At 45.3% G+C, this 16995-nt stretch overlaps 2 protein-coding genes across 2 annotated transcripts; one reads left to right on the forward strand and one right to left on the reverse strand.

The window, feature by feature from the left end:
- Positions 1–1801: 1801 nt before the first annotated feature.
- LOC112888698 (mitogen-activated protein kinase 1) lies at positions 1802–7479 on the forward strand. Its single transcript, XM_025954988.1, has 6 exons — positions 1802–2142; positions 2230–2359; positions 3829–3966; positions 4927–5259; positions 6309–6489; positions 6932–7479. Exons 1-6 carry the CDS (start codon positions 1901–1903, stop codon positions 7099–7101), a joined length of 1194 nt encoding a protein of 397 aa, XP_025810773.1. The 5' UTR covers positions 1802–1900; the 3' UTR covers positions 7102–7479.
- A 169-nt stretch (positions 7480–7648) lies between these two features.
- Positions 7649–11368, reverse strand: LOC112888696 (putative lipase YDR444W). Its single transcript, XM_025954987.1, has 11 exons — positions 11057–11368; positions 10334–10469; positions 10086–10153; positions 9763–9833; positions 9338–9607; positions 8899–9062; positions 8766–8821; positions 8549–8604; positions 8288–8456; positions 8107–8204; positions 7649–7987 (listed from the first exon to the last, which is right to left on the reverse strand). The coding sequence occupies exons 1-11, from the start codon at positions 11181–11183 to the stop codon at positions 7883–7885; spliced, it is 1320 nt and encodes a 439-aa protein (XP_025810772.1). The 5' UTR covers positions 11184–11368; the 3' UTR covers positions 7649–7882.
- Between the last annotated feature and the right edge of the window lie 5627 nt (positions 11369–16995).

Below are 16995 nucleotides of genomic sequence, written 5' to 3' on the forward strand. Positions count from 1 at the left end.
ATACTACTAACAAGTAGATTTGGTTTGCCCTGTTATAGATCGCGCTAGTAAATTCTTGTTCACTACCTTTTGTTCGTTGTGGGACCAAGAATTGGCGGATGCAAGTTCATGATTCGGACAGACTTCTTCAGAGTACGATGTTAACTATTATTTGTTCGAAAAAACTATCATTTAATATAAATTATTTGTAAGAAAAGAAAAATATTGATAAGACTACATTTTAAGACAAAAGCCGCTCTAACATTTTTAATATCTAAATTTAGCGCATGAAAAGTAACTTGTAATTAAAGCTTAGAATGACATGCACACCCACTAGGTAAACCTCTAAGTTTGATATTTGCTGCGGTTGTAGTCAATATTGGCCAATTCTACTATTCAAATGGGGTCGATACCTTCTCATGTCCCGATCTAGCACATCCCCTCTCCTTTTTCACGAAATTACACTATTCCTTGCCGTTCTCATGGTAAACAAAATGCTAACAGGGCCCGTAGCATTTTACAAAATTTCACCATCATGCTACTTGATAATTTTCTGTCGTTTTGCAGAGGACTAGTAAAGTATTTCCTAAAAAAAATATATTTGGCAGCCAAAAACTCTATAATGGGGCATTTGCTTGCCAGTAAATCTTTGGTACATGTCTTGTTTAAAGAAACCCTGAATCATCACGGTGGTCTCTTTAGCGACCATGTGTCACGATCCTTGACTATCACATTTTATATTAGTTTACTTTATCACTATTCACTAAGAATGTGAGCTATGTTTTATAACAAGAAAGCTTTACTATTGTAACACATCCTTCATACTATTTTCATCTATCACACACAACCTGTAATAGTTACGATTTGCATAAAAACGTTTGATTCAAGCACAACAAGACTAGACCTCATCGTATCGCAGGCTACCTGATTGGATGAACCAAACCTTCACCAATGCAGGCCGAGCCAAGATTTTAGGCATGTTATGTTTATGGGGGTGGGCTCGAACCAATGTCGCTGACCAAAATCTGACCCATCTCGGAAAAATACCATAGGCCCGATTCGACTACTAATCACGAGATCGGACCATAAGGCTACACTTTTAGCCCGTTGGTAGGCTCGGGTCAGCAAAGAAATCATTTTTATTCGGTCTGACCAGACCCAGTCTATGCTCAAACCTAATCATGACATTGCTAGAGAAAATACTTTGGTAGCATCGATCGAACAACCTTCACCAATGCCTTGTTTGTTAGCTAAGGTTGATGATTTTTTGTGCATTATCACAGTTGGTTTTTAGTACTCCGTCTATTCTAAAATATAGATTATTTAGTTTTCTACCGAATAAGAATTCTTTAATTTAACCAAATTTATAGAAAAATATTCCAACATCCGCAACATCAAATTTAGATTTTTAAAATTCTACCATAAAATATATTTTAATAGTGCATTTAGCTAGTATTGTGGGTGTTAATATCTATAGATTTGATTAAGGTTAAAGAAGTTTGACTTGGGGTAAAATTAAAATGTCTTGAAATTTTTGTGTTTTTCACTTAATTTCACCGTATTATATTTAATATTTTGATCCTACATGATTATGCGTCGAATTTTCGAGAGCCATTTGTACCCGATCTCTCGCCATCTTGCCTAGTGGCTTGGGCCTGGGGTACTCGTAGCAGCAGTCCCACCATCCCAACCAATTCCTCCACCGTGGAGGCTCCACGGAGGCCACAGGCCGGCAACTCTGGCTAGGCGAAGCAGGCCAAGCCAAGAGGAGGAAAAAATATAAAAAACAAAAAAAGAACTGCTACTAAAAAAGAGGGAGGCCTCGAAAGCGACCAAATCTCGCAGCAACGAATTCCCATTCCCCCCACCTCCACCCCACTTTCCCTTCCGCCCCCTTCCTCGGCGCGATCCAAATCCGGCGATGGACGGCGGGGCGCAGCCGCCGGACACGGAGATGACGGACGCCGGCGCGGGCGGCGGCGGCGGGCAGCCGCCGCAGCAGCCGGCGGGCGGAGGAGGCGGGATGATGGATAACATCCAGGCGACGCTGAGCCACGGCGGGCGCTTCATCCAGTACAACATCTTCGGCAACGTGTTCGAGGTCACCGTCAAGTACAAGCCCCCCATCCTCCCCATCGGCAAGGGCGCCTACGGCATCGTCTGGTCCGCCCGCCCCCTCCCAGCTCCTCGTCCGATTCGCTTGTCGCCGCGCGAGCGGGGTTCTGATTTGTGATTTGGTGGTCTGGGCAGCTCGGCGCTCAACTCCGAGACGGGGGAGCAGGTGGCGATCAAGAAGATCGCCAACGCCTTCGACAACAAGATCGACGCCAAGCGCACGCTCCGCGAGATCAAGCTGCTCCGCCACATGGACCACGAGAATGTCAGTCGCCCGAGCCACCCTCGATCCGTCCAGCTCTCCTCCCGAACGATCTCAGAATTTCTTTTTACTTTATTCTCCGCGGGAAGCACATAGGAGATTTTTGTTTAATGCTTGTTTGTTGGTCGCATTAAATTTGGGGGAGGTTGGGGTTAGTTACTTTAAATGATTAAGTTCACGACAGCTCGCCTAGCCTAAGGAACTTTTCCTTCCTCCTCGTGGTGGGGAGTAGTAGTTCAGGAATAGCAATTGTAGCCATGCCTTTAAGGGAGCCAACCACCTTTTGAGATGCTATTCATTGTGTTCTTGAAGAACATGAGGGCAAAAAAATGATGTGAAACAACCTGGAGCAGCAGTGCATGATGCTCCTGCCTGCTGATGTCAAAAGTGTCACTTCAGGACCAACCTAGTGCTGGCCTTTTTGCTAGATCATCCCAATCCGATGAGAATTTTGTGGAAGTGAATGCCCCCCAGTCGGTAGGGTACTAGTAGCTTCTGCTACTAGTATCTTCTGTATACTTTCTGTATAGATGTCTACCTGGACCTTTAATTTGAAAGACTGAGTAACAGGATACCAAGTTTTACTGGATCTGGACAGAACATGGTTGAAGAGTCATTTTAGTTTTGTCAGAAAGGACAAATTTTCACGTTACGAAAGACAGTTACGGGATTGATCTGCTGTTACAGCTTGAAAACTGTTGCACATTCAGAAGTGAGCTGAATTAAGTTAGATGATGTAACTGCTAGAGCATTGTCCTGGTAAACTAAGTAACATGACATAAGCCGTATGGATGAATGTTATTCCTTTCTGTTATTCGACAGTTATGTGTGTAGAAGCATATCTTCGGTTAGGCAAGGTTCGGTTGGTGACTAAGTATTGTCTTGATTTAGACCGCGTGCATTCTTGGTCGGCTGCTTGTACCTCGACTTTCCATAACGGTAGCTTAACCATACTATTTGTACTCTTCTGCATGCCAGTCCTCTGGAATAGCATTATGTGGCATGTGGGGAATATGCTACCTAGGTTGCAAATTTACTACAAAAGACCAAAGAGTATAATGATAGTACAAAGCATTCTAATAATACATAAAAACGGAAAGTTGCAGATTTTTCTCTACTTTCTATATGGTAACGTATGGCATTACAGGCTAAGAATTAAGCATAGAAGGCACTGGTTAATGCTTTATACAAGCTTTTACCGCGTTGCAGACGTGCCCACTTGGTTTAGCTGCAAGCCTTTAACTGTCCTACAGGATTACTTAATAAAATATGTGCTTTTAAATTTTGCCCTGAGCTGTTGATTTAACTCGAGCTGAGATTTGTTTGGACCACTCGACAAAGTTCCGCACTGAAGTTTAAACTATCGGAATTGTTTCCTCTTATTACAATAATTAAAGTTGTTGGAGCAGTTTTGAGTATGGTTTCAGCTATAAAGATAGTATTTCTGATGCACATTCATTCTTTTTGTGCAGATTGTTGCAATAAGGGATATCATACCTCCTCCACAGAGGGAGGCATTCAATGATGTTTATATTGCTTATGAATTGATGGATACTGATCTGCATCAAATTATTCGTTCAAATCAAGCTTTATCAGAGGAGCACTGCCAGGTGCTTGTTTAGTTCAATCTAAGAAATGCATACAGCCTATTATTTCTCTTGATGCTTCTTTAGCTATTGTTTGATATTAGCTCAAAATCTATTATGTTCTTCTGTTTCTGCTTGGTCGTGTTTCACAGTTTCAGGTTGTGTTTCTGTGAATTTCTTATTTACCTAGGACTGTGTTTAAAACTAAATTTATCCTGAAATTTGAGGATATTCAGTATTGGCTTAGACGCGATGACTGTTGATGCATAGAATTATTGTTGAGAATTTGTTTTATACAAATCAGATCTAATGTATTCGGTGGAGTCTCTCCTATTGCTCAGTGTCGAGTGCTTTGAAAATACCACAAGTAGGCACCAATGTTAGAACCGATATTCAAGATACCGAGGATTATTTTATGTGTGATCTCAAGAGAATCTTTTATAGCCAATTGGCAAAATGGCATAACATGCAACATAATTATACAATTAACCTTGTAATCTCATGCAAATAGAACTGTTAAACATGTGGTTAAAGCTAATAATTGTCGGAAGATGGTCTAGCCATCTCCTTCTCATGCTTGTAAGCTACAGATGCATTGGCACTACTAAATGTGACAAGTTTATTTCTGATATCGAAGTGGTATCTGGTATCACTAGTTTATATCTTGCTTAGAGTGACTCCTGTTTCAAACTGCACAACTCTTTCTTATTTTGGTGAAAATTTCAGTGAAGATATTCATGTGGTTTTCCTGCTAAACATATTCATGTGACTTTCTTGCCTAGATAGGTTGATTCTGGATCATGCTCGAGAAGAGAAGTCATGCTGTAGCCTTCCAGGCTTTTTATTATCCGTTTTAATTGGTAGATTTCCATAGTATGAGTGAATTTGTAGCGTACTAATCTATTCCTTTTTGCCCAAGCGTACTTTTATTGTGTTCTGAGAAATTATACATGTTTGTATGACTGTTTTGTTTATCCTGTGCAGTATTTTCTTTATCAAATTCTTCGTGGTTTGAAGTATATACATTCAGCAAATGTCCTTCACCGTGACTTGAAGCCTAGCAATCTTCTTTTGAATGCAAACTGTGACCTCAAGATTTGTGATTTTGGGCTTGCTCGCACCACCTCAGAAACTGATTTTATGACTGAATATGTTGTCACAAGATGGTATAGAGCACCAGAGCTTTTGTTGAATTCCTCTGAATATACTACAGCCATTGATGTGTGGTCTGTGGGCTGTATATTTATGGAACTGATGGACCGGAAGCCCTTGTTTCCCGGAAGGGATCATGTCCATCAGCTACGGTTACTAATGGAGGTTAGTACTTATCTTTCAACTTCTTTCAGATTGAATTGATGATATTTTATTACCTTGTCTTTCTTTGGCGTTATCGTAGCTTTCTGTTGGTATTTACCAAGTACGATATAGTGAACTGTTAATGGGCATAGATTGTTGTGGATACTGGATACACCAATCCACCCACCCATTTGTTAACATATATGAAGGCCTGCCCATTTGTCTACCTGCAATACAGTAATGGGTGGGTTCTCAAATGCTGGTATTAGCCAGAGAGAAAAAAAATGACCCATAGAAGTTATCCCATTAATGATGATCTGAGTAGTGAGTAGAAGTTACACGAGAGCATCTCCAACAGATTACTCATCCCTCTCTCCAATACCAAAAAATTGATGTTTTGGTGATTGGATGTGCTCCAGCAGATTACCTAAAAAGTTTTTGGGAATCGCCAAAACACACCTCCCTCCACCCTAAATGAAGGGGATTTATCCCTCTACACTATTCTTGGTGATTGGATTTTGGTAGTCTGCTGCAACAACCATTACCAAAAATACAAAAGTTATTGGTAATGGAGAGAGTGTGTGTTTTGGGTGTGAGGTATGAGTAATCTGTTGGAGATGCTCTTATGTACATATATTAGTCAATAAAAGATGATTAGTGCTCTGTTTAAAACATGAAACAATTTAGGCAAGTCTAGCCTAGGGAGTGACAACACCCAATCTCTTCATCTTAGTGTGTTGCATGGCTGGTTCCAATTTATACCATGAAGATATATTTTGGTTGTTTTGAGTTATTTTAGTTTTAACGAAAAAATATCTTAAACATTATCTTGCAATAGGCCATTTACATAAACGTAGGAAGATGCACAGAAAAAATAAACAAAATACAACTCAATAGAAACTGGCTATTTTTTGTCTGCTAGATGGGATTCAGAAAATCAAGTCCCTGGTGTGAATTCATATCATATGTGATGCTTCATATCAATCCATGTCTCAGTAGGGGATTTAATCACTTTTTTCTTGTGAATGTTGTTTCATGCTTAATGTCCCCATCATATTTCTTCCATGCAGCTCATCGGGACACCAAATGAGTCCGATCTTGACTTTGTAAATGAAAATGCAAGAAGATATATCCGCCAACTTCCCCGTCATGCTAGGCAATCATTTCCTGAAAAATTTCCGCATGTTCAACCTTTAGCAATTGACCTGGTGGAAAAGATGCTGACTTTTGATCCTAGACAGAGAATTACAGGTAAGTTTTACTCTTAAACAATATGTCCCTCTTCTGTTTGTATAGATGTTTTGAATTAAACAATATGCCCATCTTCTGGTTGTATAGATATTTTTAACTTCTTTTACTTAAACAATATGTTGCTTTTACCTTAAATAGTGATGATTCCACCCTGAAAATAGCAAGTGGACTTATAGCACCATGGCTTGACGTAGGAATGGTAGACCAGCAGTTATAGGCAGCATGTCGAGTGAGTTTGAATGTGTGCACACCTACTTCTTATCATGATTGCTGCAGAGCATTGGTCTGAACTTTGAAGTTGGAGACAGAGTTGTTGTCAGATGGTGTTTCAAGTTTTGAAAACATGTGTGCTATTGGAATAAAGATTCTGCCTGATTCATTGACTTGTCTAGTTCCATGTTACTAAATGTTGCCTTTTGTTTTCTCCTTTTCTTTTTTCCAGTTGAAGGCGCACTAGCACACCCTTACTTGGCTTCACTTCATGACATAAGTGATGAGCCTGTCTGCTCAATGCCTTTCAGCTTCGACTTTGAGCAGCATGCATTGTCCGAAGAACAAATGAAGGATCTGATCTACCAGGAGGCTCTTGCATTCAACCCTGATTACCAGTAGCTGGAGACTTAAATTTCAGTCACCGATTCGCTTCATTGACATGGAAATTTTTTACCCGTCCTGGTGTCACCACAGAAATACCACCGCCAGTTGCTAGCTGTAAATAATTGCCTCACCTGAAGATCCTATTTGATTAAAGCTGGAGGTGGTGTCGTTCAAGGGTAGAAAAGGGCGAGCTTGTGGAGGTCAAATTTCTGCGTAGCTATGGATTCTTGTGCTTACAATATGTTGTTTTATCAGACTTCCCTTTCTTTTTCTTCTTAAAACGTTTCGATGTTGTCTGTAAGAAGAGGTAGTTCATGAACGATGGCTGCCTGAATTCAATGGCTGTCGTCAAAGTTTCCGTTTCAGGTCGATTTAAGAATTCTTGTACATCTACCTATTGTTTCATGAGACTGTAATTCCCATATTGCCTGCGAGAGCGATGGCTGACTGACCCTGTGTTGGGCTGGTGGCTACTAAACCTGAGAACTAGGAATTGCATCTCTCCGCCTTTCAGGAATTTCAGAACGAGCTCATGAGCTGCCCTGCCAGCTGCTCACGGGGATTTAGCCTGCCATTTAAAATTATGTCTGGGAAACATCACGTATCAACTTCGAATTCATCACTGTTTCACGAGGATGTGGAGCATCACATATTTCGCAGTACCAATACACAGCTCATTCTATCTTCCCAGTACCAAATATTTCGCTGCTCAGTGAATGCTGCTGAATATCGGAAGCTGTCCGTGGGTTTACTGGTCACAGAAAATGCCAGCAACTAGGGTGCTAAAATGCTAAGGCTATAGATTTGCAGGAAGACATGGTCGTGACTCCTGCTGCTTGATGCTGTCTGCGACGTGTGCGATAACACCAGCACCAGCATTGTGAAGCCACTCGTTCTTGACCTGCATCAACAGCATGAATTTGGATGCTGTTCGTTTAGAGAGAAAGGAATTTGGATGAAACTGGAGAGAAAATATCATTCCAGAAGAAAGCGTTCACAAAAGAACTGTGCCGCTCATACATGTATGTTGTTGTGAGCAAGGTAAGGCCAGAATGATGAATGGAAGTTGACGTCCACCTTCTTCCAACCAACCTTCTGCAATCCATGGGTCATCTCCTCTGTTTCAAGAATCAGCGTCCACAATTCATTCAAGAAATGGAAAACTTCAGCGCACATACATGGAGTGCGAAATTCCACTTACCCTCCATCATTTGGTGGTATTCCTCGGTATTTTCTGTGTTTGGAGTTCGTTGTGCAGCTTCTTTAGCTCTGGCAGCCTTGGAAGGAAAATGGGGTCCCTCTGATGACACGGGCGAACAGTACTCAACATTCACAATGTGCTTATAGCCATCCAGTGAACGATGGGAGGGCTGCAAATAGAGGAACAGTAAGATATATTCAGATGTCATTCATTTAGTGTGACATGTAAGTTGCCAAGGATCAATTGTGTAAGTACTGCAACCTTTACAACAAGATCCTTTTCTCTCCTTACTGAAGATGTTCGCCAGCCAACCATGTCTGGGATAAGCATAAGCTCAAGAAAACAGAGAACAGGAATAGAGGCAGAAATAGTTTGGGGGATATGAGCATTATTGGATAGCATGCTGCAGATCAAGTTCAAGAAATGATTTTTTTTAACACAGTTCAAGTTCAAGAAATGACTTGGCAAGGAAGGATACGGTCATATGAAACATTAGCATACAGAACGCGGTTCTTAAAAGCTGCTAATGCTAGTCTGTCAGACAATGAAGAAAAACATTATTTTCAACAAGAACAAACTTAGCGTCTACATAATTTCTGTTATTCACTTACATGAACTTTTTGTCCTCACAGTCAGATGCCATTTGTAACAGAAGAGGTGGCTTGCTAGGATCACCATCAGTAAGAAAGAGTTGAGCACCAGTGCGCCCAACAATTAAAGGAGCCAAAGGCGCAGCAAGTTTTTCTAGAATTGATAGCCCTTGAAGAAACGGAAGCTGGTAATCAGGAAAAACATATAAGCATGCAGTAAAGGAATAGCTCACGATCAATTCATCATTTTATCCAAAGTTTAGATACTAGTTGGCTTTGACCCCTCCAGTGATGATACAACATGACATATCATACCAGCTCATAAAACTCATGCTATGCAACCTCAAAATCTACATAAAGTTTCTATTTGAACAAACTAGAGAGTTTGCTTCCCTGGAGCCCAACTTTTACTGGAAAATGAACATATTTTGCAAAAGTTTAACACATTTTGATTACCCACCTGATTTCTCCCTCTAACCCCAAGATGTGGGGTAGCCAAGGTAATAAAATTTATCGGCTCTAGTCCAGCAACTGCACCTAATCCTGAAGTGTATCGTGATTTTGCAGATCCTCTTGCGGCAGGAACAATTTGTGCACTACTTTGTCCTTCATTCTTTGCTTCCAGTGAATAGAGTATTGCAATAGCATATCTAGCAAACAGACCACCCAATGAATGTGCTAGGAAGGAAATCTTTCTCAAGCTGGACATCTTCTTAACCACGTCCAAGACCTGTTTCCATAGGGCACAATTATAAGAGCTTCTAAGCGGTTCATTAGGATCCACGAACAGGATATAGAAAGTCCCCAACAAGGTGAATGCTTGAATTCCCTCAAAAAAGGTGAATGTTTGAAACCTTTTTCTAGCACAAACTTTTAAGGACGTACTTCATCTGCTAACCTTCTTCCAGCTATATCAATCCCATCAAATGTTTTGGTGTAGATGTTCGATGAACTAGCTGCAGAGAAAGAATGTTTGCACATTTATGCCTCATTGCAATTAACAAACTATTCTCAACTGTAAACCTATGTAGCTAAGTAGTAATGCGGACGCCCATATTCACCTTGTAGGCTTGTAGCTGCAACATTTTTTACGCGCTTTTAGTTTGTAAATTGGTATTGTCAGAAAGCCAGTCGAATCCTAGTTTGTAAGGTGATAAGTAGTCTTGAAATTAGTGAGAATCTGGAATCCAAATGCTGGCATGCATTACCATAGATGAAAAAATTATCACCCAGACGCCTCTTCAGCACTGCTTCCCCATATGTCCAGTCTTTGGGGCTGCAACCAAGGTAGAATGAAGTAAATTTGTCCATAACAATCAAGAAAGAATGCAGATAAGTGCAGCTTGGGTAAAGAAAACAATGTAATATCTGTCAGACTAATGTGTCTACACCTTACACTTCTTGTAAATCTATATTCACAACATACTACATGAGAACTAGGATCTACAGCGGTTACCTTGCCATGATACCATGGACAAGAACAAGGAGATGATCTGGACCTTGCTTGCTTTTGGATATATCCATTAATGAACACGAAACAGGACTTCCCCTTGATACTGGATGCAAATATAGGTTTCTGGCAGATTTCAATCCTGAAAAAAATAAATCATCCAGTGATGAGTTCCAGTATACTTAACAAAAGCATGTGAAATTTTTTAAAACAAGGCAACGCATGATTTAAATTTGGACAGTAATTCGTGCCCAAAATTAGATAGAATCATAGAAATGAAGCCACCTTCTTGTTTTAAGCAAAGACCATAACCTCTGGATGTCTGACCCTATTCAAATTCACAAATTGGACTTGACGTCCCGGATCGATTGAGAATGCATTTTGCGTGGATGCCAAATGGTTCGAGAACCATCAGAATTATCATATACTGTAACTGTCGCATGCCTATTGCGATGCCAATCGATCCAGTAGCTTAACTGAAAGCCTGAAACCTCCCGATCTCGCTGCTTAACTGAAACTGCCTGATCGAATATTTATTCGTATACCGAACTACCCAATCAGATCGAACAAACCACCTGATATTTGAATTGACTTAGCACAAGTATCAAATTACAGCACTACAGCTACGAAATTATTTGTCACTTCGATTCCCTGGAGGTTGAGCTTCCGTGCCCCCAATCTATCACGGAAGCAAATTTCTCAGGAACGGGGAAGCGATTGAGAACAAACCTCCCAGGGTGCCGCTTCCGCTGGAAGAAGAACAGGCGGGGCCGACGGGTGAGAAACGGAGGGAGCGGCTGCTATATGAGCCGCGGGGCGAGTGGCCATGGGGAAGAGACCAAGCCGTGGACGCCATCCCTCCGATCCGCGCGGTGTGCGGCGGCGGCGGCGGCGGCACGGGACAAAACCCGCGCCGAAATCAGTGCCGCGGCGGCGTCATGGTCGAGGAACGCGGCGGGCGAGGCAGCTGACGCACGCCGCGCAGGCGTGGCGGCATGGGACGGACGGAGTGGGCGGGTTGGCGGGTGTGGTTGGCCGCGGCGTGGCGTGGTGGCCGTTGGCGTTGGCGTCACGGCAGCCCTTGGATTCGGAGGGGGATGGCCCGATCGGGATGTTTCAGGGGCTTTGGCCAAATGCTAGCCATGGCCACTTCTAGGCTACCTATCCAAAACTAGGATAACATCAAAACTGTATGACTGCTCTTTAAAAAAAACTGTATGACTGCGGCAGATGGGTGTTAGAGTGATTATATAAAATCTAATTTTAAATGCATCACAATTCACATTTCAAAAAAGTATGGTCATTACACGTTTATTAACTGCAAAATAGAGTATTAAATATAACCATCCGAAATATGACATGTCAGGTAGGGACCAAACAATCAAGTTGATTTGAGCGCGCTCTTTTGGCTGGCAACAATTTACTGCCGCTATTAGGAATAACAACAATAGGATAGAAAACCGGCTCGGTCTTCGTATGCTCGACACGAGGAAGGGGTTGAAAAGATTGCCACGTCAACGGTAATACTCCTCGAAGACGACGAAGAGGGTAAAGCCGTAAAGATATCCCATAGACAGTAGGACAAGAGGAGGGCTTGAGGCCCCTTGCGTGAAAGAGGGAAGAGAGGAAGAAAATATATTTATTGAATAAAATTCATGTAATGCATAACAATCGGTGTATATATAGTTCTTTGTAAACGTATTGCTAGTTAAAAGTTCATCATGGTATCTACTAATGATTAATGGAAAGCAAAAAAACTGCAACCGAGGCTGCTAGTGCGACGAATCTATCACAATGAATATTGTTGAGTACAATTTATTTAAATTTTATGGCACATCTGTATATTACTGTTTGCATGCATAATGTTCTATGTTGTGTCTATACAAATATCTGATAGGAACCTTGTAGGTTAGATTAACGTGTCCATACATTACAAGGTAGTAAATTAATCATTTAGTATTAGAAAAAAAACTTATTAAATATATGGCCACATTAGATGGGCACAAGCACAAAGGTGTATACTAAAGATATATTGTATGGGTATGGCTAAGGGTTCGTCCGGTAGCGATCTATATTCTTCTACATATACTTCATATTGAATCTATCATTTGTTAGAATCATCTAGCTAATAGTGGTTTCGGGTTCAGGCTGTACCAGAACTGAATTAATATCTTTATTCTATAATAATTTAAAATAGATGGAGTAAAATAAAATCAGGGAGGTTTGACCGGGTTCGGCCCAAAAGGGAGGTGATCGTCCAGGCCTCCCGGCCCGCCATGAAAAGCACGCACAAAATCGAAGCATTTTTCAAAAAAAAAAATCGAAGCATTTTGGAGTTCGGGCCGTTTTGAGTGAAAAACCGATAGCGAACTCTCTGGCTGGACTCCAACTCCAACCAACCAGGCTGCGTGCAGTGGCAGCAGGCATGTCTCGCGTAGTCGCGTTGTGACACGTGACCGTATGTGTATGGCGTATCACATCAGTGGACGTGTGGCACACCGCCCGTCGACGGTTCCAGAACTCCGGGTCACGCTCGGCGCGCGCCGGGGTTGTGCGCGGCGCGGCGGCGTTCCCGCGAAACCGCACGCCACCGCGCGGGGACGCCGGGACCGGCCGACCCGACGCTCACCGACCGCCTTGCGCGCGCGCGCGCGCGTGATCACGCCGGCGACGGACGAAAGGGGCCACCGCCGGCCCCGCCACCGCGTGCGCTGTGCCTGTCCGGCCGGAACGGCGTCCGGCTTTTCGCCGACGAGCCGCTCGCCCCTTGGGCCAGAGCTAGCGGACGGACGGCCGGATCAGGCGCTCTGGCGTGCACACGCATGCCACACCCCGGCGGCCATCCCTAGCTCGTCGACTCCGGTCGATCCGCCGACGCGACGCGTCCCACCCCGTTCCCAGTCTCGGCTTTCGTTGCGTTTTTCTACGTGCTTCTGAGTCGTCGGATTGGATGGACGATCACGCGAACGACATCCCCGGGCCCGGCCCACGCTCCGGATAAGATGATCAGCAGTGGATACCTGCGTTATCTGCAACAATAGTAAGGCGAAGGAAAAGAGAACCAAAGCAGGAGAAGCGACGATGGTGCATGCCACTACACGGTACGTGCCAAGAAAAGCCTCGGCGAGCGTTGCCGGCTTGTGGTGCGTGCAACGTGTCGCAAATGCACTCGTACTCCCGGAATGATCAATACATCAATTTTGTCGTCAAAAAGAGCTGGAGAAGAATGGGTGCTGGCGCACATACTCATGAGAATTATTGGTCCAAAACACACAGGAAAGTCACCTATAACAACCACTTTACGTCCACTCATTCTGGATAAGTTTGAGTAGCCAAACTATCAGTCCTGACCGGCCACATATCATGACAAATATGTCGCATGAGCATGGGATAATGACACTAGTGTTATCGTAGCTGCAAGAACCGAGTGGCGGGTCATTAGATGTGTGATGGTTACATGTAGTGAGAAAAGGATGGATCTTACCTTTAAGATTTAGGGTTTAATGATCCAGAAATCTGAGAAAAAAATCGTAGCGGTTTTCTTTACCAAATCGTAGGATTTTATTGCTGTGCCGACCACCGGCCGACGCCTGCCCCAAGTACAAAAACCAACGGCTCCACGCGTGGGAAAAAGCGAGCCACACCCACGCCCCAAGTCTCGACCAGACTGCCGCACCCGCCTGGCCCTCGGCAGGCCGGCAAAGGCAACGCACGTGCCAACCAGCCCCACCCCACCGGTTGGCTGCAGCACGTCCGTCTGGCCCCTGCCCCTCCCGTCGCATCCGCCCCGTACGCCGCGTGCGCGCGAGGCCTGGGCGAAAGGCGCCGCGCCCGCGCCGGCCGGGCGCCGCACATGCCACCGCCACCGGCCCACCACCGCGACGCCGAGACCTGACGCCGCGGCGCCCGTACGGCCCCGGGTCCGGCGGGGGACACCGGCGAGTGCGCGCGCATGATCGTGTCGACGACGTCGAAAGGGGAGGCGCACAGTACGCCGCCGCGCTATCCAGAACAGGTGCTCCCGGGCCCGACCGGCCGAAGGGAATTAAAAAAAAAAAAGTACCATGCCATGCAATGCATCTGCCGCACGCGAACGCGACGCGCAACCGCCGGGTCCGCCGCCGCGGCGTTCATCCGGGGGCCCCCCCCCCCCCCGGCGAGCTCGGCTCTACTTGCTAGTAGTTTTTGTACGTGCTCTGGCTGGATGGATCACATGAACATCTCTATCCGTAGGGGTCCGGATAAGGCGAGCGGATACTCCATCGATCGTGTTATCTGAAACAGTGCTAAACTGAGAGAAAGCAAAGGAGCGTATGCGAAAAGGAAAAGTGATGGCACCATTTCCTTGTCTAAAAACATGAAAAGACTAGAGTTTCATGAAGGAACGAGCTCGTACGGCTGCTAGGGATTCTCCGTGTGCACATGGACAAACTAAAGTTAGTCGACAAAATGATCGAGTTGTAATAGTGGAGGTACAAGAGTACGCTCCAACATAATCTAGGACGCTGCATGAGTTGGGAAGCGTCCTTGAATTTACATTTTTTTAAGGATAATGGAATGATTGTTTGAGTTTGCATAGCTCATTGGAAGTGGTTGCGGATCCGACAACAGTGATCCATGATACCGTGAACAGATCGGTTGGCGTATGTGTGGAAGCTATGGAAAGATAGGGTGGTGGCAATGAGAGAGACGTGTGCACATCGTCGAGCGAAGTGATGGGCCATAGAGTGAGGGCATGGTGGAGATTAGGGTTGGTTTGGCAGAAGTGGCGAGGAAAAGAGAGCGAGATCGGTCTTATCCACAAGATCTAGGTTGGTTGCATGATTAAAAATCTACACAAAATCGAAGAAAACATATGATATTTTTGTAAGGCGGATTCTTGGAGTGTTAATCTCTTACAAGCTTGTTAAATGAGGACCTTAGTTACAAATAAAGAGTCAAAACACATACTTGAAATCAGTTAAATTTCGAGAAAATTAATCACTTCCCATTCCATTAATTTCTTATAGTTTGCACCTTGAACAAGTTGGATTCTTGGAGGGTTAATCTCCTACAAGCTTGTTATATAGAAGGACATTTCGAACAGATAAAGTGTACAAACAAATATATTTGAAACCGGTACAAATTAAATGCAAGTAGGAAATTTTGAGAAGAACATCCATTCCCAGTTTCAATAGTTTCTTATACTTTGCACCTTGAACTCGAGCTCCTTTTTTATTTTTACTTTTTGAAATGGAAGAGCTCCTTTTGTATTTTCCCGCGTTGCATACAAATGCATCTTGTCCTCCTGCATTTTCTTTTGGGAAAAAAAAGAACCTTTGCACATCCTAAACTTCTGCATGATTTCGGCGGCGCAAACCTCAAGTCCTTAACTAGGTGTCTAGGTAGTGCTTTAGTTTTGCATGGTCACATTCTTGGAAGGACGAGACGAACTAGTTGCTCGATGCAACTAGCCTCTTTTCCTATAGCATAATATGATCATCCAGCAAGCAAGGCAGCCCGCCTATGGAGCAACATATTCTCATACGCCCCTATTCTCAAACACCAGTTAACAGAACGTGCAAGATGACGATGATTCGTACGCCCCTTGCACCGCCGCCGTTATTCGGCCGGCCGGCCTCGCACTTCTCGTTGGCCCCTCGGCATTTGGCACCCTTTGGCGAAAGCAAAGGTGCATGCATCCATGCAACCAACCCAACCCAAAGCCAAAGCCAAAGGCAGGCAGGCTAGGCTAGCTGAGCTCCTGCTCGAATACGCGCGACGCCGGCAACCGACGCGACGGCGACGGGACACATGCATGCGCCGTCGCCCTCGCGCACCAGCCACGGGCAGCAGATGCATTGCATGGCATGGTATTTTTTTTTTAATTTCCTTCGTGTGGATAACAAAGCCGCCATGATTCGCGACTAGCTAGCTAGCCGCCGGCGACGACGGACGGGGTAGCTCGGGGCGGGGATGGGGCGCCATCGCCGGCCGTCGCGCTCGCTGCACCCCACTCTTGTCCTCCGCGCGACGGCGACCGCGCCGGACCAGGGCGCGCGCGCGGTCGAGCCGGGCTGGCCGGCCGGCCACGCAGGGGTTGGTGTGAGCGTGTGGCCGGTGGCCGGTGTGGGTGGGTGGATCGCTGGTCGCCGTGGACGGCGTCGCGCCACGGGAAAGCATCGCAGCAGGGATCGGGGCGGGCACGCACATGAGATCGAGCTGATGAAAGCGACGGGGGAGAGGGAGACGGACGGGAGCGAGCGGCGTGGTCTGTTTTGGCGTGTTATCGGGTGGGGCGCGCGCGGACGGGTGGCGTGGAGGGGACGTGATCCGCCACGTCGCCGGCGACGGCGACCGGCGGCGCGGATGAGGATCTCGGCACAGTTGTTCGAGCGAGTGGCGCATCGTAGTGCGGGCCCGCCTGCTTAGGCCGGGCCATACAGCAAGCAGGCCTTGAGGCCTGGGCCCGATGCAGTGATGAACAGGAGGGGGCTGCACGCCTGCACCTGCCAGCTCTGCGCGCCTCTGCTCACCACAGATGTGCACGGTGACGCCATGGGTCGCCAGGTTCGTGCACGCAGCCACGCAGGGCGCCTGGCACATGTCACGGTGAACGCACCACGCGCCGAGGCAGCGCCACGGGCAGGACCAAGACCAACCCGGGCGGCCGTGACCTGTCCCCGCGC

This window comes from Panicum hallii, chromosome 4 (genome assembly GCF_002211085.1).
Source record: "Panicum hallii strain FIL2 chromosome 4, PHallii_v3.1, whole genome shotgun sequence".
Classification (NCBI taxonomy): domain Eukaryota; kingdom Viridiplantae; phylum Streptophyta; class Magnoliopsida; order Poales; family Poaceae; genus Panicum; species Panicum hallii.

Bases quoted from the DNA above. Each gene is read 5' to 3' on its own strand.
- LOC112888696 (XM_025954987.1), bottom strand. From the start codon at position 11,183: ATGGCGTCCACGGCTTGGTCTCTTCCCCATGGCCACTCGCCCCGCGGC. The intron at 8,205-8,287 runs GTAAGTGGAATT...TTCTTGAAACAG, and splicing joins ATACCACCAAATGATGGAGG to AGGAGATGACCCATGGATTG. The intron at 7,988-8,106 runs GTATGAGCGGCA...CTGTTGATGCAG, and splicing joins TTGCTCACAACAACATACAT to GTCAAGAACGAGTGGCTTCA.
- LOC112888698 (XM_025954988.1), top strand. From the start codon at position 1,901: ATGGACGGCGGGGCGCAGCCGCCGGACACGGAGATGACGGACGCCGGC. The intron at 2,360-3,828 runs GTCAGTCGCCCG...CTTTTTGTGCAG, and splicing joins GCCACATGGACCACGAGAAT to ATTGTTGCAATAAGGGATAT. The intron at 5,260-6,308 runs GTTAGTACTTAT...TCTTCCATGCAG, and splicing joins AGCTACGGTTACTAATGGAG to CTCATCGGGACACCAAATGA.